This window comes from Argentina anserina, chromosome 6 (assembly GCF_933775445.1).
Source record: "Argentina anserina chromosome 6, drPotAnse1.1, whole genome shotgun sequence".
Taxonomy (NCBI): Eukaryota; Viridiplantae; Streptophyta; class Magnoliopsida; order Rosales; family Rosaceae; genus Argentina; species Argentina anserina.
The window spans coordinates 13097438-13123642 of NC_065877.1; the positions used below are offsets into that span (position 1 = coordinate 13097438).

General features: G+C 39.0%; 2 protein-coding genes across 17 annotated transcripts in view; one reads left to right on the forward strand and one right to left on the reverse strand.

Annotated features, from left to right (window-relative positions):
• The window catches only part of LOC126800175 (prolycopene isomerase, chloroplastic), an 81784-nt gene extending 67887 nt beyond the window's left edge, over positions 1-13897 (forward strand). The window contains exons 13-14 of one of the 5 annotated variants that reach the window (XM_050527481.1): positions 92-315; positions 13783-13897. In XM_050527481.1, the coding sequence (XP_050383438.1) occupies positions 92-165 (74 nt within the window). In that variant the 3' untranslated portion in view covers positions 166-315; positions 13783-13897. Of the gene's footprint in view, positions 1-91; positions 316-457; positions 674-13782 lie in introns of those variants that run through there. The other 4 variants (XM_050527484.1, XM_050527482.1, XM_050527483.1 and 1 more) reach the window with 4 other exon arrangements.
• Positions 1-18605, reverse strand: part of LOC126800170 (ABC transporter G family member 22) — an 80372-nt gene extending 61767 nt beyond the window's left edge. For 3 of the 12 annotated variants that reach the window (XM_050527464.1, XM_050527467.1, XM_050527469.1), the window contains exons 1-2: positions 17430-17500; positions 15764-15834 (exon numbers count right to left, since the gene is read on the reverse strand). Coding sequence is in view for 5 of the 12 variants with exons in the window: in XM_050527461.1 (XP_050383418.1) it covers positions 14924-15159; positions 15764-15834; positions 17430-17814 (692 nt within the window). In the remaining 7 variants the exon portion in view is untranslated. Of the gene's footprint in view, positions 1-14923; positions 15160-15763; positions 15835-17429; positions 17815-18510 lie in introns of those variants that run through there. The other 9 variants (XM_050527456.1, XM_050527459.1, XM_050527457.1 and 6 more) reach the window with 6 other exon arrangements.
• Positions 18606-26205: the final 7600 nt, after the last annotated feature.

Below are 26205 nucleotides of genomic sequence, written 5' to 3' on the forward strand. Positions count from 1 at the left end.
AAAAATTAAGAGTGGAAAAAGGGTTCGAAGTCAGTTTGATTCAAATGTATAGAACCACTAATACTTATTTTGACATTCTATTCACTGACAGGCCTTGAGAAGAAGTCTCCAGTACTGGATGCTGCCCTCCTTGGACTACTTGGGTGGTTTAGGACATTAGCATGAGACACAGGAATAATGTGTGAACTGCAGCATGACATTTTTTCAGGAGAAGCATTATGTTGCTTGGGCTGATGCCGGTAAATATGCAATAATGAGCAGCAGGTTTGAGGCTTATTGATGGATGGAAGGGTGGGCGTATCGTCCTTGTGACTTGTAAGTATCACTGTCATATAGCAAGTTTAGGAAGGTTCAATGTGCTTTCCCTCATATATTTTATACTCTTTTTTGTCTTTTACATTCTTTTGGAGCCTAGTGAGTTTTATGACAGTGGCCAATGTCATCAACTTTGGTGCAGTTGCATCACCTTCTATAGTTTTTACATGATTAAGACGAAGTTTATACACATTGCTGTCAAGAAACTGCATTGTTTCAGCTCTATGATCTGCAATTCCCCACTATATTTACTTATTACATAGCTGATAATTCTTTCAATTTTTTTTTCTTAACAAATGTATAGCTGCAAGTGGTAACATTATGAAATGTTTTTCATTATACAGAACTTGTTCCTTTATTTCTACCGTTTGCCATCTAGCTAAATTTGATAAAGATCATTCTTGATTTACAGATTTAGGTAGTATAATACGATTACTTGTCAATAATACATGATACACGAAGTACATTGTTATCTGAATTCACTCGTCACCTCTAGAGTAGGTTCACCAAAAACAACTCTGAAAAGCTATCTGTATAAAATTGGCTTACACCTCAGATAAACCTCCTATTTGACTTTGACCTAATATATGAGACAAATTCCATACATTCTTAGAGTTCCAGGTCAACGGTCTCACTAGTATTCCTCAGTTAATTTAAGACTCATGTTCCAAAGATCGCTTCTAAGGAAGAAGGAAAAGACGAGGAACATAGTATGTTCGGATCTAGGCTTCTTCAGGGATTTCTTTATCACATTTAAGCTCCGGCATGAAGCTTCATTCTCCTCAAAGAAAGGTATGCCAATAATCGGTACCCGAAAACCATGGCTACAAGAGCACCAACTCCTGTTAGACTACAGTCAGTGCGTGACCCATTAATTGTGGGTGTAATGTCTTCGAATTGAACCTTCAGAAGAAGCTTGTATGTGTGATAGTTGAAGGACATATATCGGATCCAAGATATGAACACTGGAACTTTCTGCAACATAATATAGGTGTTGTGTTAAATAAATCTTGTTTAACTTCATCAAACCATATTATAATTTCTATTACTGTATCATTTGTTTTTCTTTAGGGTCAAATATATTAATCATTCAATAAAAAATTTGGATGCTTACTTTCACGAAGAACCCCCCGGCCAGCATGAATGTCATGACAGTTACTGAAGCCAGAGTTGTAGCCCTCTTTAAGTCCATCAATGTAGCTCCAATGGCTAATCCAAGTCCCTGTTTTGTGTGCATATTAATTAGTTAAACATTATTTTTATTTGTTCCACACTGTTTTTCCAGCCAGTAGATTAAAAAAAAAAATTAGAAAAGCATACCTGAGCTGCCACAATGCATAGGAAAACTATAAGCATGCTTAGGAAAAAGGTTTCAGCTTTGAGCCTTAAGCCTGCCATGAAATATACAACGACAAGGAAGAGTACAGGTAGCAATAGGTCAAGTGGGAGGTCGCTTGTAGTCCTAGCCACAAAATATGCACTTAATCTGTACATGTCAGCTGCTCGTTCCTTGGTCAGCATGGCTCTTTCTTGAGGAAATGTGAAGATTGCTGTGAAGACAGGAAAAAATCCCCAGAAGACAGCAATGAAGAAAAGTAGCCCTGCCTGCAATTTTGGGTAAAGTTTAAAAGGCTTTGAGCTGATTTTATAATCAATTAATGAATGTGTTCCGGATATGCTGTTAAGATTAATCTATTGAGAACTGGTCTACATATTTAACTTCCATCCCTTCGCTTTGAACTGATTTTATAATCAATTAGTGAGTGTGTTCCGGATATTCTTTTAAGATATATCTATTGAGAACTGTTGTGCATATTTAACTCCCATCGCTTCATGTTTGAAGAATTCTTATGTGACTATTCTCTTCATGATGATGCTTTATTTTTTTTCATTCTTGAGATCTTGATTAGAATGTTCCAATCATAATAGAAGTTTCAAACCCTTCAATTATGAGTGATGCTTCTTTTGGTGGATTTTTTGTGGGAAGAGAAAGTATACTGCTCCTAAAGAACAAACATTTACCTGATCTTCCAGTCCTTCGGTGGTTTTGCTATCAGACTGCCACCAGAGTAAGCCTAAAATAACTGCAGTGGAGAGAACTTGGGTGATTCTCAACCAGCTGAAATAGTCGTGCTTCCTGTAACGACCCCAAAATTTCGAGCTTAAAAACTCAAAATTCTAAAGTCGTTAAACACCAAATAATCTCAAATAAATCGAAATCATTAAAGCGTAACAGCGGATCACATCTGAGTTTAAAATATGACTCAGTCAAGCCGATTATTACAAACCCAAATGATAATTCAACATATAACAAATGGAATTGTATAATCCTCACAACAACCTCACAAATAAAATCACACCAAATCACACACAAAATCCACGCTGGAACCTCACCACGACTGGATGCGATCGACTTCGAGTCTTCGGAGTCGTCACTCAATCACCACTACTCAGCACCTGCGGAAGTATCCCCTACACCATTGAAATTGGTGCACCGGGATTGCAACACAAACCCGGTAAGCTTTACAGCTCGTATGAGTAAAATATTAAAATAACTCTCGTCTCATAAAAGACACAACTCCACATCAACACAGTATAATGAAAGTCATGAGAAAACGAGCAACCCATCTGGTTACTTTAATACTTTCACAAAATGGTAACTAATGAGCGCTGGTACACATCTGTTACCCCTCACTTAGTGTACCGCTGATGTTGGGTAACCACCCGCCACCCAACATCCAAAACAAGCTGAGTACCCATGATCAGATAACCACCCGTTACCTCATGCAGTACTATGGCAGACAGACTAGAGCTCTAACTGTATCGTAACTTTCGCCCGGCCAAAGGCTAGGTTCCGACTTGCCGAACATGTACAATAATCTCACATCATATTGTACCACACATCACGTCCGAAGACAAATCACAATATTTCACATTCTTCGTGATAAAATCATGTACAATAATCGCACATCATATTGTACGTTTTAAAACTTTCACGATATATCCACAATAAAAATCATAACAGTATATTATATAGCAAACTATATATATTCGTATTTATTTACCATTTATACAATATATACATAGTCCACTATATCCTATACATGTCATATTTCATAAACACCTGAAAAATTACGTACGATAATCTCACATCATATCGTACCATTGAAATCACATACACATGCACAATTTTTCTGTCACCGAAATGACTATTTTCAATGAATTAATAACTGTAAGTAATTTAATGAACTATATATATATATGTACTTATTACCATTATACTGTATATATGTAGCTCACTAAATTATATACATGTTGTAATTCATTTAATAAACACACTTGCAAAAATGTTGAATCACCGAGAGGGTAGATTCGTAATTCAGTGAGATTTTACTCACCTTATTGACTTGAGCGTAATTCCACAATTCGCGATGCTAATTCCTTTCCTCGATTTAATGATCACCTTAAAAGAATAAGAAAAGAATTTAGAATCGTTTCGTAAACCTTTAAATGCCAAAACAGTAATATACGGTTACTGTTCAGCAATTTTGGTTTATACGAAGTTACTGTTCACTACTCAATTAATACGTATTTCTGTACGTATAAATATTATATACGTATTTCTGTACGTATATATATTAAATACGTATTACTGTACGTATAAATATTAATACGTATTTCTGTACGTATAAATATTAAATACGTATTACTGTACGTATAAATATTAATTACGTATTTCTGTACGTATAAATATTAATACGTATTTCTGTACGTATAATTATTAATACGTATTTCTGTACGTATAAATATTAATACGTATTTCTGTACGTATACGTACGATTTAATGTAAATACAAATTCAGTAAATAAAATTTACTAAATTACCCTTTTTACAATTTACTTTTTACATTTACCGAAAGTAAATTATAATTACATTTACCGTAGGTAAAACTTAATTACATTTACCATACGTAAATAAAATTTACATTTACATTTACCGTTACACAGTAAATTACCAAAATACCCTTTCAGTCGAAACTATTTACTCCGCCTCACACGGCGGCGCGTGTGGCACACGCGCCACCTCCGGCCGGCAGCGCGTGGGGCCCACGCGCCGAGCCCAAAACCGGCGCGTGTGGCGCCACCACCACCCCAAAACCGTCCTCCTTTCTCCCCTCTTCCTCCCTCCGCTCCTAAGCAGCCCCTACACCACCCCACGCCTCCCCACGCGCCGCCTAAGGCGGCGGTATTCCTAAAATTCCTCCTCCTCCGATTCTCACTCCACAATCATTCTAAACTATCCCAAATTCAACATCACACACTCAAAACCAAACAACACATCCATTAATACCTTGATCGAAGTTTGAATCTCCGATTTGGTCTCGGGAGGGCTTGGATCGTCGATGGTCTCCAAGATGAAGGCAGGGAGCACCAAGCGAGGATCGGCGTAGAGAAGTCCTCCTCCGTGCTCGTGCTTCGTCGGGGGTGCGCTTAGGATGCGGACGTCTCTTCTGCCGAGTCCAAGGTCGGGTGGAGCTCCGGTGCTGTGTGAACGGCGTGTCGAGCTTGGGGTCGGTAGAGAAGGGTCGCGTGATGCTTCCTAGATAGGCGGTGGGCGACACGGTGGAGCGGTGAGGGAGATCGGCGTGCGTTTTCTGAGGAGGGGAGGGTGAGTCGGGGAAGGAGAGAAAAACCCGAGAGAGGGAGAGAGAAGAGAGAGCGGCGGGGTGAGAGAGAAGAGAGAGAAAGGGTTTCTGATTATGGAAACCCTAATCTCATAATTATCTATTTATACTAGTTTCCAAATCGGAAACTAAGTTCCGACGTTAATAACTTTTACCTCCGACGTCCGATTCGAACGCGTCACATACTCTCGAACTCGTATCGACGAGCTCTACAACTTTCGTGAAGGAAGTTTTCACAACCGAGCAACGGAATAAAAGTCGATAAATTCGTTCGGAAACGTAACGTTTTCTTATTAAACGTTCTCGGAACGTTTCCGTTTCCGTTTTCGTACACATGCAAACAATCAAATTCAATTTAAATGAATTTCAAAACTTTATAGAATTTACTTCAAATCAAATATCGTTTGAGAAATTTGGGGTTATTACAATCTACCCCCCCTTAAAGGAATTTCGTCCCGAAATTCAAGCTCACTCAACAAACAACTGTGGATATCTGGACATCATGTCTGACTCTAGCTCCCAAGATGCATCACCCTCATCATGGTGACTCCACAACACCTTGACTAGACCCACTTCTCTCCTCCGCAGCTTCTTAGTGGATCTATCCAGGATACGAACCGGCTCGACAACAAAAGTGGCATTTTCCTTCACTTCAATGGTGCTATGATCGATCACATGTGACTCATCTGGTATATACTTCCTCAGCATGGAAATGTGGAAGACATTGTGAACACCCGACATACTAGTAGGCAAGGCTAGTCGATAAGCTAGTTCGCCCACCTTCTCAAGTATCTCAAAGGGCCCAACGTACCTCGGTGCCAACTTTCCTTTCTTGCCGAATCTCACTACACCTCTCATAGGTGAAATTTTCAAGAACACATGATCACCGACCTCAAATTCCACATGTCTCCTCTTCAAGTCTGCATAGCTCTTCTGTCTACTCTGAGCGGTCCGGATTCTGTCCCGAATGATCGAGATCTTCTCAGTGGTTTCCTGAACTACCTCTGGGCCCATCAATGCCTCATCACCAACTTCGGCCCAACAGATCGGAGATCGACATGGCCTACCATAAAGTGCCTCATATGGTGCCATGCCAATGCTAGAATGGTAGCTGTTGTTGTAGGCAAACTCAATCAATCTCAAATGATCTTCCCAGCTACCCTTGAAATCCAACACACATGCTCTCAACATGTCCTCCATCACCTGATTCACCCTCTCCGTCTGTCCATCCGTCTGAGGGTGAAAAGCTGTACTCATATCTAAGGTAGTACCCATCGCCTTCTGCAAACCACCCCAGAACTTCGAAGTGAAACGTGCATCTCGATCAGAAACAATAGAAACTGGGGCACCATGGAGTCTCACTACCTCATCCACATAAAGTTTCCCAAGCACGTCCACTGAGTACTTCATCGACACTGGGAGAAAATGAGCCGACTTCGTCAATCGATCGACAATCACCCATATGGCATCGTGACCCTTCTTCGATCTAGGCAACCCGGTCACAAAATCCATAGATATCTGCTCCCACTTCCAAAGAGGAATAGTCAGTGGTTTCAACATGCCAGCTGGTCGTTGATGCTCTGCTTTCACTTGCTGACATGTAAGGCACTTCGATACAAACTCTGCTACATCTTTCTTCATACCGTTCCACCAGAATTGTCTGCATAGGTCCTTGTACATCTTGGTGTTCCCTGGATGGACGGTATAGCGTGAACGATGTGCCGTACGAAGAACCTCCTCCCGAAGATCATCACAATCTGGAACACACAACCTTGCCCCAAACCTCAACCCTCCATCGGGTCCAACTCTCCACTCAGAAGGACACTCATCAAGCGTATCAACTACTAGATCCGCCAACTTAGCTCGTGAGTGTCTGTCCTGCGCCTGACCCTGTATGATCCTCGTGATCAATGTGGGTTGTACTGTGACACTACCAAGAAAGACCCTTGGTTCTCCTCCCGATGGCTCCAAATCAAACTCTGATGCAGCTTCTAGCATGAACCATTCCTGGACCATAAGTGAAGCTACCACGCCTCTCGGTTTTCTGCTCAAGGCATCAGCCACCACATTTGCCTTCCCCGGGTGGTACTCTAATGTGAAGTCATAGTCCTTGAGGAGTTCCATCCATCTCCTCTGCCTCATATTCAGCTCCTTCTGTGAGAACAAGTACTTCAAACTCTTATGATCTGAAAAGAGTTGAAATTTCTCACCATACAAGTAATGTCTCCAAATCTTCAGGGCAAATACCACTGCTGCAAGCTCTAGGTCGTGTGTCGGATAATTCTTCTCATGAATCTTCAACTGTCTCGAGCCATATGCAACAACTCCTCCATGCTGCATCAGCACACAACCCAAACCTTGGAGCGAAGCATCACTGTAAATGACATAACCACCACCACTAGAAGGAATCGTCAACACTGGAGCTGTGGTCAGTCTAGTCTTTAGTTTGCTGAATGCTTCCTCACATGCATCCGTCCACACGAACGGAGTATCTTTCTTGGTCAACTTGGTCAATGAAGATGCAATACTAGAAAACCCTTCAATAAACCTCCTGTAGTATCCTGCCAAACCGAGAAAACTACGTATCTCTGTAGGGTTCTTTGGACGACTCCAATTCTTTACTGCCTCCACCTTTGACGGGTCCACTAGTACTCCATCTTTTGAGACAACATGACCAAGGAATTTGACCTCTTCTTTCCAGAACTCACACTTCTCTAGCTTGGCATACAGTCTCGCCTCCTTCAAAGTCTGCAACACTGTTCTCAGGTGCACCACATGTTCTTCTCGTGTCTTGGAGTATATCAGAATATCATCCACAAACACCACTACAAACTCATCCAAGTACGGACTAAATACTTGGTTCATCAAACTCATGAAGACAGCTGGTGCATTCGTTAGACCAAATGGCATGACGACAAACTCATAATGTCCATACCGGGTCCTGAAGGCTGTCTTCGATATATCTTCTTCCTTCACTCTGAGTTGATGATAACCGGATCTCAAATCAATCTTAGAGAACACTGTAGCACCTTTGAGCTGATCGAACAAGTCATCAATCCTAGGTAAGGGATACCTATTCTTGATGGTCACCTTGTTCAGTTCTCTGTAGTCCACACATAACCGCAGAGAACCATCTTTCTTCTTCACGAACAAAACAGGTGCTCCCCAAGGTGAAACACTAGGTCTAATGAACCCTTGGTCTAATAGCTCATCGATCTGCACCTTCAGCTCCTTAAGTTCATTCTGCCCCATTCTATATGGCGCCTTTGACACAGGTGCTGTACCGGGTACTACATCAATGCAGAAATCTACCACTCTTCGAGGAGGTAGCCCCGGTATCTCTTGGAATACTTCACCAAACTCAGATACTACCACAATGTCTGCAATAGATACCTTCTGATCCACTGACTCCACATGTGCCAAAACTCCTGATCTCATGGCGTTGTCGGACTTGAGGCAACGATAACGAAACACTGGCTCTCCAGGTCTATGAAAGGACACTACCATGTCGAAACAATCAATCACAGCATGCTGTGGTCTCAACCAATCAATCCCCAAGATCACATCATAAGTGTGGTCCGGAATCACAATCAACGAAGCAGAGAACTCTCTACTCCCAATCAATATAGGACAAGCTTTGCAGATTGTCTCTAACTCAAGTGACACTCCAAGGGGTGAAGTGACACATAAGGCGTCCCCGAGAGGTGTAGGAATCAATCCTAGCATCTCCACTACCGAACTAGCAACGAATGAATGCGATGCTCCCGTATTAAACAACACTCTAGCAAGGTAGTCAAAAAGTGATAATGTACCTTCCACTCCCGTGTCTCGCTGACCCACTGCGAACACTCTAGCTTGGCCTGCTGGTAGCTGTCTCTGCGGCCGTTCCTGTCTACCCGGAAGTGGTCGGGTACAATCTCGAGCTATGTGCCCCACCTGCCCGCACCGGTGGCACCCTCCTCTCCTCGGTTTCGGACATGCTGAGGCGTAATGTCCCATCTCATTGCAGCCATAACACCTCACTGCTGCTAATGGTCTGACTGGTGCTGCCCTGATAGCTAGGGGTGGTGCCCTTGTCGGGGCCTGATAGTGGGGTCTTGGCCTCTTCCATGACCTATCCCTCTGCCCTGAGTGCTCGCTGCCTGTATAGACTGCCTTGCCTTTCCCCTTCGCATCTCTGTTCCCCACATCACCCGCTCGAGTCTTCTCTGCTTGCTCCAAACTCATAGCACTCTCAAATATCTGCTCCCGTGAAGTCAGGCAAAGGACTGATATCATGGTCTTGTACTCTTGCTTCAGCCCACGTAGATACTTCTGAGCTAAAGCAGTCGCACCCATAGGCCTGACATACCGATACAGTTGCGAGAATCGAGCATCATACTCTCTAATGGTCATGTCTCCCTGTACCAATGCCAGAAACTCCAACTCTAAGTCCTCCTGTACTGAGGCTGGGAAATACTTCTCCTGGAATATGGTGGTGAAATCTCCCCATGTGAATGTAGACACATCCACAATCTGTCTCATGCTCTTCCACCAATCTAGAGCCTCACCCTTGAGAAAGAATGTAGCTATCTTTCTCTTCTCAATCTCTGTGCACTCTATCATCTCAAAATACGTCTCCATACCCTCGATCCAATGGTCAGCTACCATATGATCTAGTCCCCCATGAAATGTCGGAGCTGACAGTGCACTAATATCCTTGATCAGCTTCAACACTCGACCGTCATCTCTAACCGCAGGAGCTGGCTCATCCTGCTCCTCCTGCGGCGCAGCCTCCTCGTAGAGGTTCTCCACGTTGCGGACTCGACCTGTGGCCCTACCTCGACCTCGGCCTACCCGCTCTACCTGTGGAGCAGCCTCCTCGTAAAGGTTCTCCACGTTGCGGACTCGGCCCGCGGTCCTGCCTCGACCACGTCCTCTCGCCCGTCCTCGGCCCTGTCCTCGGCCCTTGTCACCGTTCATCACCTTCAAACAACGAAACACTTAGTCAACACTTGTGAAATCTCGAATTCAACTAAAACAGATTCAATAGGTATTAACATGAAATTTCAGGATATGATGAATCATCGAAGTATCATCACGATACATCTCGGAGGACCAAACCATTAGGTATGGCTCCTAAAACACTCTCGCGTACCCGACGACATATCAATACCGAGGAGCATGTGATGGGGGTCCGCCTGCAGTCGGATCATCGCTCCCGGATGATATTGATAATCGCCAAATACGCACTTAGGCTCTGATACCAACTGTAACGACCCCAAAATTTCGAGCTTAAAAACTCAAAATTCTAAAGTCGTTAAACACCAAATAATCTCAAATAAATCGAAATCATTAAAGCGTAACAGCGGATCACATCTGAGTTTAAAATATGACTCAGTCAAGCCGATTATTACAAACCCAAATGATAATTCAACATATAACAAATGGAATTGTATAATCCTCACAACAACCTCACAAATAAAATCACACCAAATCACACACAAAATCCACGCTGGAACCTCACCACGACTGGATGCGATCGACTTCGAGTCTTCGGAGTCGTCACTCAATCACCACTACTCAGCACCTGCGGAAGTATCCCCTACACCATTGAAATTGGTGCACCGGGATTGCAACACAAACCCGGTAAGCTTTACAGCTCGTATGAGTAAAATATTAAAATAACTCTCGTCTCATAAAAGACACAACTCCACATCAACACAGTATAATGAAAGTCATGAGAAAACGAGCAACCCATCTGGTTACTTTAATACTTTCACAAAATGGTAACTAATGAGCGCTGGTACACATCTGTTACCCCTCACTTAGTGTACCGCTGATGTTGGGTAACCACCCGCCACCCAACATCCAAAACAAGCTGAGTACCCATGATCAGATAACCACCCGTTACCTCATGCAGTACTATGGCAGACAGACTAGAGCTCTAACTGTATCGTAACTTTCGCCCGGCCAAAGGCTAGGTTCCGACTTGCCGAACATGTACAATAATCTCACATCATATTGTACCACACATCACGTCCGAAGACAAATCACAATATTTCACATTCTTCGTGATAAAATCATGTACAATAATCGCACATCATATTGTACGTTTTAAAACTTTCACGATATATCCACAATAAAAATCATAACAGTATATTATATAGCAAACTATATATATTCGTATTTATTTACCATTTATACAATATATACATAGTCCACTATATCCTATACATGTCATATTTCATAAACACCTGAAAAATTACGTACGATAATCTCACATCATATCGTACCATTGAAATCACATACACATGCACAATTTTTCTGTCACCGAAATGACTATTTTCAATGAATTAATAACTGTAAGTAATTTAATGAACTATATATATATATGTACTTATTACCATTATACTGTATATATGTAGCTCACTAAATTATATACATGTTGTAATTCATTTAATAAACACACTTGCAAAAATGTTGAATCACCGAGAGGGTAGATTCGTAATTCAGTGAGATTTTACTCACCTTATTGACTTGAGCGTAATTCCACAATTCGCGATGCTAATTCCTTTCCTCGATTTAATGATCACCTTAAAAGAATAAGAAAAGAATTTAGAATCGTTTCGTAAACCTTTAAATGCCAAAACAGTAATATACGGTTACTGTTCAGCAATTTTGGTTTATACGAAGTTACTGTTCACTACTCAATTAATACGTATTTCTGTACGTATAAATATTATATACGTATTTCTGTACGTATATATATTAAATACGTATTACTGTACGTATAAATATTAATACGTATTTCTGTACGTATAAATATTAAATACGTATTACTGTACGTATAAATATTAATTACGTATTTCTGTACGTATAAATATTAATACGTATTTCTGTACGTATAATTATTAATACGTATTTCTGTACGTATAAATATTAATACGTATTTCTGTACGTATACGTACGATTTAATGTAAATACAAATTCAGTAAATAAAATTTACTAAATTACCCTTTTTACAATTTACTTTTTACATTTACCGAAAGTAAATTATAATTACATTTACCGTAGGTAAAACTTAATTACATTTACCATACGTAAATAAAATTTACATTTACATTTACCGTTACACAGTAAATTACCAAAATACCCTTTCAGTCGAAACTATTTACTCCGCCTCACACGGCGGCGCGTGTGGCACACGCGCCACCTCCGGCCGGCAGCGCGTGGGGCCCACGCGCCGAGCCCAAAACCGGCGCGTGTGGCGCCACCACCACCCCAAAACCGTCCTCCTTTCTCCCCTCTTCCTCCCTCCGCTCCTAAGCAGCCCCTACACCACCCCACGCCTCCCCACGCCTCCCCACGCGCCGCCTAAGGCGGCGGTATTCCTAAAATTCCTCCTCCTCCGATTCTCACTCCACAATCATTCTAAACTATCCCAAATTCAACATCACACACTCAAAACCAAACAACACATCCATTAATACCTTGATCGAAGTTTGAATCTCCGATTTGGTCTCGGGAGGGCTTGGATCGTCGATGGTCTCCAAGATGAAGGCAGGGAGCACCAAGCGAGGATCGGCGTAGAGAAGTCCTCCTCCGTGCTCGTGCTTCGTCGGGGGTGCGCTTAGGATGCGGACGTCTCTTCTGCCGAGTCCAAGGTCGGGTGGAGCTCCGGTGCTGTGTGAACGGCGTGTCGAGCTTGGGGTCGGTAGAGAAGGGTCGCGTGATGCTTCCTAGATAGGCGGTGGGCGACACGGTGGAGCGGTGAGGGAGATCGGCGTGCGTTTTCTGAGGAGGGGAGGGTGAGTCGGGGAAGGAGAGAAAAACCCGAGAGAGGGAGAGAGAAGAGAGAGCGGCGGGGTGAGAGAGAAGAGAGAGAAAGGGTTTCTGATTATGGAAACCCTAATCTCATAATTATCTATTTATACTAGTTTCCAAATCGGAAACTAAGTTCCGACGTTAATAACTTTTACCTCCGACGTCCGATTCGAACGCGTCACATACTCTCGAACTCGTATCGACGAGCTCTACAACTTTCGTGAAGGAAGTTTTCACAACCGAGCAACGGAATAAAAGTCGATAAATTCGTTCGGAAACGTAACGTTTTCTTATTAAACGTTCTCGGAACGTTTCCGTTTCCGTTTTCGTACACATGCAAACAATCAAATTCAATTTAAATGAATTTCAAAACTTTATAGAATTTACTTCAAATCAAATATCGTTTGAGAAATTTGGGGTTATTACACTTCCGTTCTTTAATTCCTCTCCAGAATAAGATACAAAATTGTTCCCACCAGCTAGCTCCCCATTCTCGTTTTGAAAAAGAGATTTTCAATTTCAGTTCATCATCAAGGGGAATAGGAACCAGAAGCTTCTTCTTCTCCTCGTCCGCCGCACGCGTCTCATAGGCTTCGACCAGATACTGCATTTAAATAGGAACATAACATAAGTACATCTAATGTTGCATTAGAAATAGTACATTTAGCAGTTATGTTAAAGGTGATGTTCAGATAAGAATGTGAAATTTACAATTCTCACTGTGCTCAATCAATACCCGGTATGTATTAGTCAGTAAACAGTGCTGCTATATGGATATATTAGTTCCTATGTTAGAGAACTTTCAAAGATAGATCAGGTTATTTCTCAAAAAAAAAAAAAGATAGATCAGGTTATACCTCATGCACCACCGCTGGAGATGGCTTTCCATTTCTTGTATCAGCTTCTGAGTTTTCTATTTGCACTTTGTCCTCCAACTCTGATGGCACAGAAACATCGTTAACGTTTCCATTTGCAAGGTCTAGCAAGAACTCTGCTGGGTTCATGGCAATAAGTGGAGAACATCCTATGGAAGAGAAATAAACCATTGCTTCTGATGCTTTTCCAAAGTAGAGCAGGCTTCCTTTCCCAAGAAGAATTAACTTGTCAAATTTGTGGAAGAGTCTACTGGATGGTTGGTGGATTGTTGTCACCACTGTTTTTCCAGCCTGCCATAAAAAAGAAATTTACTTCTTTCAGTGTAAGCATTGCTATTTTACTCCATGAATCTATTCATTACTTGGTTACTTGTAAGATATTGTCTTTTCAACTTTTCCGCATTTCAAAGATTACTGACAAAATTATATTTGTAGTGTTAACGTTTATACTCTTGATTAATTACAAATAGTAGATTGAGGTGTAATGAGGAGAGGAATCTGGAATGTAAATCCAAACATACCTCTGCTATGTCTTGTAACATCTGAACAATTCTAAGTGCAGTTGTTGAATCCAAGCCAGAGGTTGGTTCGTCAAGAAACAAAAGGGAAGGGTTTATTATGATCTCATTGCCAATGCAAACTCTCTTCCTCTCTCCACCTGAAACGCCACGGACAAACGAGCCACCAATCATAGTGTCTTGGCACCTGTGCGTATGAAGAAAAAAATGTAACTTTTTAATCGAGTAAGATGACAAATGCTCTTATACTATGTTCATCATATCTGTTTCTAATGTGCTTTTTAGGCATTAGTCCTATAGTAGCAAGTAGAGGGAGAACTTACCTCTCTAAGCCTAGCTCATAGATGACATCGACTGCCCGTTTTTCCTTCTGCTCTTTTGTGAGCGTCTTGGACAGCCGTAGGAGGGCTGAGTATGTTAATGTTTCTCTCACTGTAAGGTGAGGAAATAGAACATCATCCTGAGTCACGAATCCTATCCTGTCATATGTTTTGTGTCATTTTGATTCTCATTTTCACTTTATTTTGTAAATTTTATTGCACTTGTTCTTTGAGGTAGCACGGTTGGGTGAACAGTACAAGCAGGTTTTCCAAATGGAAAACCGTTTTGGTTGCAGAAGATTAACCAATGCCTTTGTGCTTATAGTTCCTGTCCACAGTTGCTATTACTCCTCATTCATGCTATTTATTAGGGTCAATCCACAAAACTTGGTTTAAGATGCATACCTGCTCTTGAGGTTCTTGGAATATGCCTGGTCGTTGTAGTTGATTGAACCACCCACAGTGCCTTTGGCTATCCTACCTCCAAGCAGACTAAGGAGTGTGGTCTTTCCACTTCCTGATGGTCCCATCAGGGCGAGAACTTCGCCTGGGTTTACCGAACCAGTGATCCCATGCAAGATGTCCTTTTCTTCATTTGTCCTCATTCCTTTGAGAATAACCTTGTATGTCACATCTGTGAACTGAAATAAACCAGAGGAGAATTTAGCCTTCAGTTAATAGATGACTAACGGAACTAGATTATTGCTAAGTGAAGAAAGATAGCAACTTATCAGGAAAATATATCAGTGTCCATAGCCTTCTTTCCATCTGATGATGCTTTTTGTGTGTGGTTTGTTGGTTGTTTCAACTGAGCCTCTAAGTGGTTCATAGATAAATGAAGATAGCCTCCTAGCCTGAATGCAAGTTTTTAAACTAGTTTTGTGACCCTAATACAGTTTTTAATGTGATTTTGTTATGTTACATATGTAGCAACCTTTTGGCTTGGAAAGAATGGCAAGTCTTGTACATACTAGTCATATAGAATGATAACTCTGTACAAGACTGAACCTGACCATGCTATTATTGCTAGCCATGTTCTATTGATCGCCCTTGATGCCTACATCTCAACCTCCATCCCTTCCTGTCCAAATAGATAGTAAGTACCACATCAATTTTTCGCTCTAGACACAGGTTTGAACACCGGTAGTTTATGCAGAGTTCTAATGGTTTTTGGGAATCAAGGACAAGAAAAGCATATGAAGCAACTTGGTAATCTTGTAAGGAGTACTTGAAATGGAGTAAAACCTTGAGGTATAGCGGCATGGTCGGTTCGGTTTGAAACTTCGGTTTTCGGATGCCGGCTTCAAGATCTTCGGCTGCAGCAAGCAATGAATCTCTTTATTATAAAGACTTCCATTTTACTACCAGTAGTACAAATATAAGGAGATCAAAACAAACAGTTCTTCATTAATAATTGTTCAGAAGAGTGGCAGGTAGCAATCAACTACATGTTGATACCTTATGTAATTCTACAATCTACACTATTGTCTCATTTCGGATTTGTTTTTCAGTTTCAAAGTTCAAAAATATGATCGACAAATCTATCATTCCGTTGCTAACTTACTATAAAGCAAAGACTTTTGGTTTTACTTGGGTATGGAAATATGACTGATCTAAAAATTCATCAGCTAGTTTAGAACTTCTAATGAGCTGGGAATCAGATCATTAAGTCTTCATTAGATTCATTTCACCTATATTTGGGACCCATTTTAAGACTAGCATATCTTCTTTGAACCATATGAGTCAACACGATCATACTGATTAGAAGAATATGATGGGTAGCGAAAACAGATGTTACTTAATTGATGATGCTCATATCAACATCATCCTCAACCTCTCAAACCAAACCAATCCAATCCAGACGTTTCATGGAAAAAGGAGGACAGATCTTCAGAAAGAGGACCCAAAAAGCTATTGGTGGATGCAAATTAAATGTCACACCAGTCTCTACTCTGCTATTCACTTATCCAGTTCACCAATTGGTGAAGAAATACCGTTATGTAAATACAGACTATACAGTGAGTAGTGAAAGATTTGTTCCAATCGACCAATTTTGATTTTTTTTTTGTGGAAAACCAGAAACAATCAAGATGGGTTCTTTTCCCTTTCAAACTTCATGATCAAAAGAAAGGAAAAAAAAAACTTCATAATTAAATGGTGATAGGAGCCAAAGGTTTTCCCCGTTTATGGGAGCATAGGAGTCCAATTTCTTCACACATCCTAGTCATTGTAAGGCACTGTTTCACTTTTTATAAACCATATACTGCCATTTCTCTGTTTATGACCTTGTACGATGAGTGGTTCTATCAAAGAGTTGGCACTTTTGCCCTTTCTTGATGCGTACAAACTCTTCTTTAATCAAAGAATTTTCTCTGGCATATGGGTAATTTGAAGAAATAATTAGATAAAGGCAATAAAGAAAAGTGATTATTTATTTTCTGATATAAAGGCTAAAACACTTGGTTTAGCATATCTTAGTTTTATTTTGGTTCTTTTGACCGTCATTTGTAACCCAAAAAAAAAACACTTGGTTTATCAAGCTACTCAGCTATTTTTGGTTTGATGAAGCTAGCTACTCAGTTATTTTTAAAGGTAAATAAATTTATAATCCTTTCTTACTCTTCTGAAAAAGATTCACATGATTAGAAACAAAAAGTTTGCGAGTGGAGATCAAGTAACATGCATATATCATCAATATACACAGAAGAAGAAAAGGCCAGAAACCAAAACGTGTGCTTTCATATGCAATAATGCAAATAGTAAGAAGTTAATGATTAACTTGATTTTGCCATTAGAATCGGCCACTCTTCTAGCTCTTGTTCTGGCATAAATTTTCTTCAAGTTATGTTTTTCATTATGTATTTCTTCCAGTTGCATTTTGTACTGTACGCTTAACAAAGTAAGTACTTACGAATATCGTCGTCGTCGCTAAAAGGCTTCGAGTCGGCAATTTCATCAGCGGGAACAGTAAAGCCGGTGAAGGAGAATGAGAACCCCAAGCTAGCACTGGAGGCTCGGCTTAAAGCGGCGCCACTGGTCACTTCATCCAGATCAAACTTCATTTGAGCACTTCTAGTCTTCCTTATGTGTGTGCTACCTTTGGCACTGCCGCTGCCACGCCCCGGTGAAGCTCCCATCATGCGCCTGCTTGACTTCCTTGAGAGGGTTCCGCTGCCGCCCTCGGCCGCCACAGAAGCGGTCTCAGTTGAAGTTGGTGACTTGAACGCATCTGCCACTGTCTCCACCAGTTGATCGGACTTGGTTCTTGCCAACCCTGATGAATTTAGTTTTTCCATCTTCAACAAAAAGAAAATGTAAATTACTTAATTATGGGAGTGAAGTTCATGTACGTGCATGTGATAGTGCTCAAAAGAACTTTTAACCAGTTTAGTCTTAGAATAATTAATCTTCACAGGCATCACAGCTCGCCCTATGCACATTATTTGTTTTGTAAATTTTTTCGATGGGGTAGGTATAGAAGCTAACAAAGTAATGGATTGAATGGTGTACAGTTGCGAAGGAAGGCACACCACAAAGGTAACCAGATCACTAAACCTATCTTACCAGATATTGAACGACACTCACCGTGATTTTGTATTTGAAAAAAGAATGAGAAGGAGAAAACTCAAGAGGAGAAAGGAGTGGTTCTAGAGAGTGGAAGCTAGGAACCTCATCTAATCATCTTCTACAATGTGCTTAAGTAGTTCTTATATATGAAAGACATTAGAGATTTAATGATAAGTAAGATTAAGCAAACTAAGCATAGTTGGATTGGCTGACATCATTAAACACCTGAGAAAGTTGAAAGGGAGGAAGAAACGAAATCCATGATTCAGATGCATCAAATAGTGGAAGAGTTTAGTTGCGGGTTTGCATCATAGTATACTAAACGTAACATAGTAGTGAGGGTAGAATTATTAAAATCAAAGTCCAATACCAATGATTGAAGGTAGGAAAGATGAAGTATATATAATCCGGTATATCATTCATACCTTGATTAACGGGGAAAGAGAGAAGTAGAAGAGAACGCTATGGCTAGAAGAGGACAGAGCTACAGATACTTTTGATGTGTTTGGAATAAGTTGTAATGCATGATTCAACTTGTGGGTTGCATCCCACTCCTTATAAAGGATCGAAGCAATCAAGAAGGGAAGAGTCTAAATGACCCAACAACCCCTTCAACTGCACATAATTCACCAAAATATTAATGGATGGAGCAATATGATCAATCATACTCAATAATTACTACTACTCATGCATCATTGTCGTACACGTGTTCGGACGATTTCGTTGTTGCTGTACTGTGTGGAATTTTGCTGATTTTGTTTTCTGTGTGGGATCATGCATGGATTATGATCACTGTTGGAGCTTTGCTAACTTGCAAATCAATTATATTAACCAGCTTTACACATTGATGAAGTTTAACCTCGAGTGGTGGGTTGATGATGATTGTATGTGCCGCCTAATCAAGTAGTCTAATGCGACAGCGGCCATCAATTTTGTTTGCAGGAATTTCGGAGGGCCTCTTAATATGAGGTTCTGGTTTAGTCTCAGTTACCTGTTTCAAAGGGAACCCTAATTTTCTATTTTGGTGGTTTGCTAAAACAAACACTGTACGTACGTTCTTCCCATTTCTATTATTGGAATTCATTTCATCAGCAAGTACAGAATTGCATAATATTCAGTACGTCATGAGTACGTACGCATCTCAGGGTGATTGATTATATTACTGGGACCTCATAATTCGTATGTATTTCAATTTTCTCTCAAAATACTGAATGTAATATTGGACTAATGGTGGTCAAATTCTGGAATAAGATTTAATTTGATATTATTGTTGTTAATGTATATCTGAACCACAACAATGAGTTCATTGATTTTTCCGGCAACCATTGAGCCAATCTACTTGAAGTCGGTCGTACGGATTCTGTTAAGAACTTAAGATAGGATTTCAGGTCTGAATATTGTACAATGCCGGTATCAGATCACTTGTGCGCGGGAACACAGAGTAACAAGGTTCTCATGTCCGAATTTGATACTCTCTTTGTTGCCAATTCCGTAGAAGACACAATTAATAATCATGTGGCTCAATATTTGGCTCGTTATGTGTTAGAGAGATTCTGGTACTTCAATTCAAACAAGAATAAGATTAGGGTCATTTTGTCAAATCCCAATAAAAGGAGTCAAAAATTCGTCTTCTTTCTTGTGTTGCAAATCTATACGAACGTGTGTTTTGTAGGAAGACTCTCAAACTTTTCGGCGGCTCTAGAATACGGCCCTTTAAGTTTTTTTTTTTTGGATTCACGGTAGGGCTTTCAATGAGTCGTGTCGGGTTAAGGTGTTTTATGCGTTATAAAATATAAACCAAAACCCAACCCATTTATTAATTGTGCCAAAAATTTAAATTCAAACTCAACCTACTTATTAAACGGGTTACATGTTTCCAACCCGTTTAACCCATTTAATATATATATATATATATTTTTAATTTTGCATAAAATAACCAATTAAATCAAGATTTAAAGAAAAATAATTTATCGTATTACCTTTTTTTTCAAAATGATTAAAAACGTATTAAATCCTTATTACACATAATGTTACTTTCTTAAATGGGTCGTATATATATTTATTTTATATAGATATTTGCTTGATTTTATATTAATCGTGTCATGCGGGTTCATTTCATATTAGTAGGTTAACCCACGGTTGACCCGTTTATTAAATGGGTCATGACGGCTTAACCCGTCATTGACCGCTTTTTAATCGTGGGGGTTCAACCTGTTTTATTTCATGCGGGTTTCGAGTCATGTTATCAGGTCGTATCGGAATTGACAACCCTAATTCATGACACTTGTCCCTTTCGGGGGCCTCAATGCTCATGGGCACTCATGTGCGTGAGCAGAGGGCAGTCCATAACCGGAGCTGCATGGTATCCCCACAGTCGAAGGTAATAACTCCAGCATGAGACTAATCCCTGCAGGGGCCCATGTGAAATGGTTTCAGCTCGGTATTGCACCTGAGTGCCCTGGCCACAATAATGTCTTCAGCGACCCAACGAAAGTCGAGCTCTTCACTTTCAAGGCCCATCAGAAACGTTGAGGTGTGTAATCTCATCGCCAACCATCGAACCCATAACCAATGCCACGTTTAAGCCCTAGTCAAAAGAGTTGTCGCGGTCAACAACCACAAATAATTCTTGCAAAAGATGCTAAATATTCAATACAAGGTTAAAGTAATTACAAAGGATGCTTCATTGAAAACCTCTCACATTTTCATCATCACTTATGCTCATTTAAAAATTCATCTCCTTACCTTCTTAGCAGTAAAATCATCAATCAATTTTATCACAATTGAATTTCCCAAGATAATCATTCTCAATCGAAATCAAAGCATGTCCATATAATCTTTCTTGTGACATAGTTGATTGCAAATAAGACTTTAATAACTTTAACTTGAAAAAACTTCTCTCAACTGAAGCAACAGTAACAAGAACAGTTAACAATATTCGATATGCAAGTCTAATAATTGGGGAAGTATTCCTCTCTTGTAAGAAATTCAATATATCACAAGTTGTTATCCTTACTCTAGGTAATATCTCCCTCAAGAATTTCAGCTCTCTGAACAAGTCTTCCTCATCAATATCTGAACTTTCTCCATGTCTCAAAACATCCTCAAGATGAATGCAAGAAGCTCTTAAATCAATATCATCTAAGGAATTCAAAGTTTCTGAAGTAAATAAAAATCCAAAGATATCATCATATTGTTGATATTGTTCAAACCTTCTCTGCAATGATCCCTTAACTTGGTCCACAAGGTAAAAGAAATAATGCACTCTAAAATTTCTTCACCAGAAGATGATGGTAATGGCTCGCCGACTCTTTCATCAAAAAACTTAAGTAATATTTAAGGTAGCAACAATTTCCTTAGTGGTAATGATTGCATCCTTGAAGCCATTTTCTCTAAATCTATCTAGCCAAACAATTAGACATTTTACCTCACCAATAGCAACATTTATTTTCATATTATCAGATTGTAGCATTTTGGTAACCTTACTAAAAGCAAACAAGATTTCATATCAGATCACCGTACTTAGAAAGAACTCAAAGTCACCTAGCTCATTAGTGGCAATTGACTTTGCACCACTTTTTATTTTGGGATCCTTGTCAACTTCAGCAAGTTGAAGTAATCCTTCTTTTATTTCAATAGCATTGAATCATAGAGGCTACACACTCAATATGACTCTCCCAAGGTGTAATGGATAATGATTTCAGAGTGAACCCTTTAAGATTGTCTTCTAGGAACTGCCAACTTTTTGTAGAACCTGCAAATAGATATAAACACATTATAAATCTCTAAAAAAACAAATGATTTTCTATAAGAAAACGTTGCTACATCATAAAGATTTAAGCTAGACAAACCTACAAATAAAGGTGTTGAAACACTCCAAAAAAATCAACTGCTTTTGTACAAGAATTTGCCACATCACAAATGGTTAAGTTCAAACAATGACAACCACACGGAGTGTATAAAGCTCTAGAATTGATATCTAGCAACTTTTTTTTTGCACCCCTTGGTGTTTTCCTTTCATGTTTGACCCATTATCATACCCTTGTCCTCTCACATTATTTATATCAAGATCTAGTGACTGTATCACAGCTAGTAACTCTTCAAATAGCCCTTAATTAGAAGTGTCATGAACATTTAAGAATTCTAAAAAGAACTCTTCAATTTGAATTGGACTTTTTGAAACATTGACACATCTAAGTATCAGTGACATTTGCTCTTGATGACTAGTATTCAGTGCGCAATCAAGAATCACAGAGAAATATTCAACATCCTTGATTGTCTTTATAATTTTAGCCTTGATCTCAATAGATATCATTTGTAACAACTCATTCTGAATGTTGTGTCCAAAATAATGATGATGAATTTCAGCATTAATAATTCGGCGACAATGCTCCTCCATTACTACATTAAATTCTACTCATATTTCAACCAGACTCAAAAAGAGACCATTAACAGGTCGATAAAGCTTCTCATTAGTTCCACGAAAAACTAAGTTATGTTTAGCGAGAAATTTCACAATTGCAATTATCTTTTTCAATACATTCCTCCAATATTCTTTCTCTATTCTAATATGGTCTTGATAAGCTTTATCAATAGTTTCATGCCTTTGTAATCTAATACGCAGATCAGTCTAAGTATTTGCAGTAATGAGATGATCAGTGCTCATTTTATGCTCTTTGAGTCTTCTACCAAGATGACCCCAATCATTGTACCCATCATTTGCTAGCTGACCCCGCATCGGCCTCGTTTTAAACAAGTTGCAACAAAAACAGAAAATCTTATTAAGTTTCTTCTAGTACACAAGCCACTATCTATCATACTTCTTTTTATTCCCTAAATACCAAGTGTAGAATCTTGAACTGAAATGTCTATTGAACTTGTCTGGTGGGCCACTCTCTATGGAAAGATCTCTAAGAGGACCATTTTCTACTAACAAATCTACTAGGTTTTTATCCGGGGCATCCTAAACTCTAGAATCAAAAATATTCACTGAAGTCTCATCTGCATGATTTACATTATCATTATGCTCTGCATCATTCTCAATTGCATCATGACCCAACCTTTTGATTTTCATTTCATGAATGTATCAATACGGGGCAAAGACTTAACTAACTTGACTTCTTTTTTCTTTTTCATGTGTTTTGCGTAACCCATAAATCTTTTCTTTTAGGAGGCATATTTCTAAATTCAAGAACTCAGTTTGAATAAGAAAACATGATTCACTCATAGCCGCTGCTCCTCCAAAGTTTCAATTGCCTCAATTCTAAAAAAATCTTGACCACCACAACCTTGCAAATTGAAATTCCAAATGCAAACAATTAATAACCAGTACTCGTGCAAATATTGATCAATCTGTAAATACAATCGAGTGAATCGATCTATCTTACCTGAATCAATGAGTGGTGATGGTTGACTTGTAGCTGATGAGATTTGAGATCATCGCGACAAACTGAGAGAGAGATCAAAGAGAGCAAGAGACATATGAAGAGAAGAAGAGGAACTGAGGAAACAATAAAAAAATTATGATATATGTTGATCGGCCTCCACTAGTTCACTACCCCAAAAATATAATTCTTTATTCGATTGGACAATTTGTCCATAAAAGAAACAGTGAGATGACTATTTTTAGCTACATGGTCAAACTTGATGTAATAAAGGCCTTATATATTGCACTTCTTAGTATTATTCAATAGAAAAAAATGAAGAAAAAAAAATTGCGGCCCAGCTCCTTGCACGTGTGCAAAGCCGGCTCTAGAAGAGTTAATAATATTTGTATGAGAACCTGCATGTTCATAGTGAACCTGAACTCTTTTCTTCTAGCTCTTTTCATGAATGTGTGTATGCATGGGAAAGTAACAATGCTTTTCTATAGGTTGATGTATATGAGAGTAGCATCTCCTAGTGTCTACTATTCGATCAATTACATATAATATTGTTGTAAGAATATATTAATTGCTCTTAAAATATTAGAGAAATATTATTTCATATCTCTACTATTATAAAGCCAACACTCTTCAAAAATCACTAAATTATGTTTTACCAAAAATACCTTTTTTATCAACCACAATTACACAAAATAATTATTTTTTAAAAATCAAAATGAATAAGCCTTCAAAAACCAAATAGAACATATAACGACAAATAAAGTTTGATTTACAAAATGACAAGTACGATAAATTAACGTGTGTATCGCATGGGGTATGAGTCTAGTAAACCTAATGCACCCTCTTTTGACCTTCAACATCAGGAATTGCTCACTGGCTGACATATAAGTAAAGTGCAAGAATTCCATATGGTTAGATATAAATGGAGCCTCAAAAATGGGTTTATGTGCTTGCCACCCCACCTAGCGAGCTAGTTATCACAATATTTTGTTGTTTTGCTGCGTGCATGTTTGGTACCATATGGTTTGTTCAGCCTCAAGGGGTTGTATAAATGCTCTTGCATGTGCAACATGATCAAAGAACGCCATAGCTAACTAGGAAGAGAACAAATTACATATCTTCTATTGATTTATATATAACAACACACTACCATTCATATTTTCTCTGAAGTAATGCTAGGTGACCCATAATTTGATAGACCATTTAGAACCCATCATATGTGACAAGTTATGTGGCAAACCTATGTCATAAATTGTTATTCATTTATTAATTCTATTTTTTATAATTACGAAATCCCTTTTTTAACTTTTCCTAATTTATCTTTTTAACCTAATTTATTTCTAAAATTAATATACCTCAGTTCATGTTCCTCCAGCCTCCGTTCCTCTCCTCCCTCCTCTCACATGCGTATTCTACTGTTCTCATATATATTTGATCGATCACAAACTAGTCTTCAATTAATTGGTCAAGTCCTATAGTTGAACAGGTTTCCTGATCACAAGAACCTCCTTCAAAACGTGGTTAATTTTGTTTTTTTGCCATCGTAATGAGGGTTCAAAGAAAGTGGAATTTGATTTAGATACAGAATGTTTAGGGTTTTCTACTTTTCTTCTTTGATCGTGCTACTTTTTTATAATTCTTGTTTCTTTTTATTTTCAAGATAAAATTTTATCAATAATTCTATTGGATATTGCATTTGCTCATCGATGAAAGTTGTTCTAGCTACGTTCTTGTCATGACATATATACTTCACCAAAAGACGCTTAATCATGAAGGAGAAGGATTGAAGGTAAAATGATTAGTCTTAATTATGCTGTGTCGGATCATAGTCTTTTAGCGTAGAGAAATTCTTATAATATATTGGGTGTTTGCTTTTTAAAGGATTTTTCAACCTCAAAAAGTGATAATCCCAAAAGAGTATGTATACCATCCAAAAGGCTAATGGAAACATTTTAGTTCCACAAAAATGTTTGATTAAAGGTATGTATTCGAGCTCTATTATTTTCTTGTACATATTATTTGTTTAATACTAAAAATTTGATCTAATGCAGGTAAAGCATGCATGTGATCTTGTTCCAGGCAATGGTGACCAAGAGCATAGTGTAACTTAAAATTGAGCTTGGTTGGAGTTGATATATTAAGTTATTTTCACATAACATTTTTTGTATTAGAGACATGATGTGCTCCTTTTTTTTTTGGGTGGTAACATGATGATTTCAATTTTAAAGCTGGGGAATTGAGCATATATCAGCAGTTTTTTCAATAAAATAGTTGGAAACGCCCATTGGTATTTAGGTAGCATGAATAAGATCATGTTGCTCTACATCATGTATATCATTTAAAGGCTTTTGGGGCACACATGATGACAATGAATTATTTCAAAAGCTGAAGCACCCAGCCGATGTGATATTTATTGCACGTCCTAGATGCACATTATATATATATATATATATATATATATTCATGTTATACAATCTAATAGCATCAGAATGCAATTAACCATGCAAAGCCTAGTCTTACATATAAGACAATAAATTAATGTCTAACACACTGGTTCTTGTGTAGCTCTCAAGGTTTATGATTCTGCTTCTTATCCAAACAAAAGAAAAAAAATTGTAAAGCCGTCTACACCCTGTATATGATCCGGCCCTATATATGTTCTCCTAAATTATGGGCCACCTAGCATTACTCTTTTCTCTGTATTCCAAGAATATGGTTGTGGCGTTTTGTTTTTTA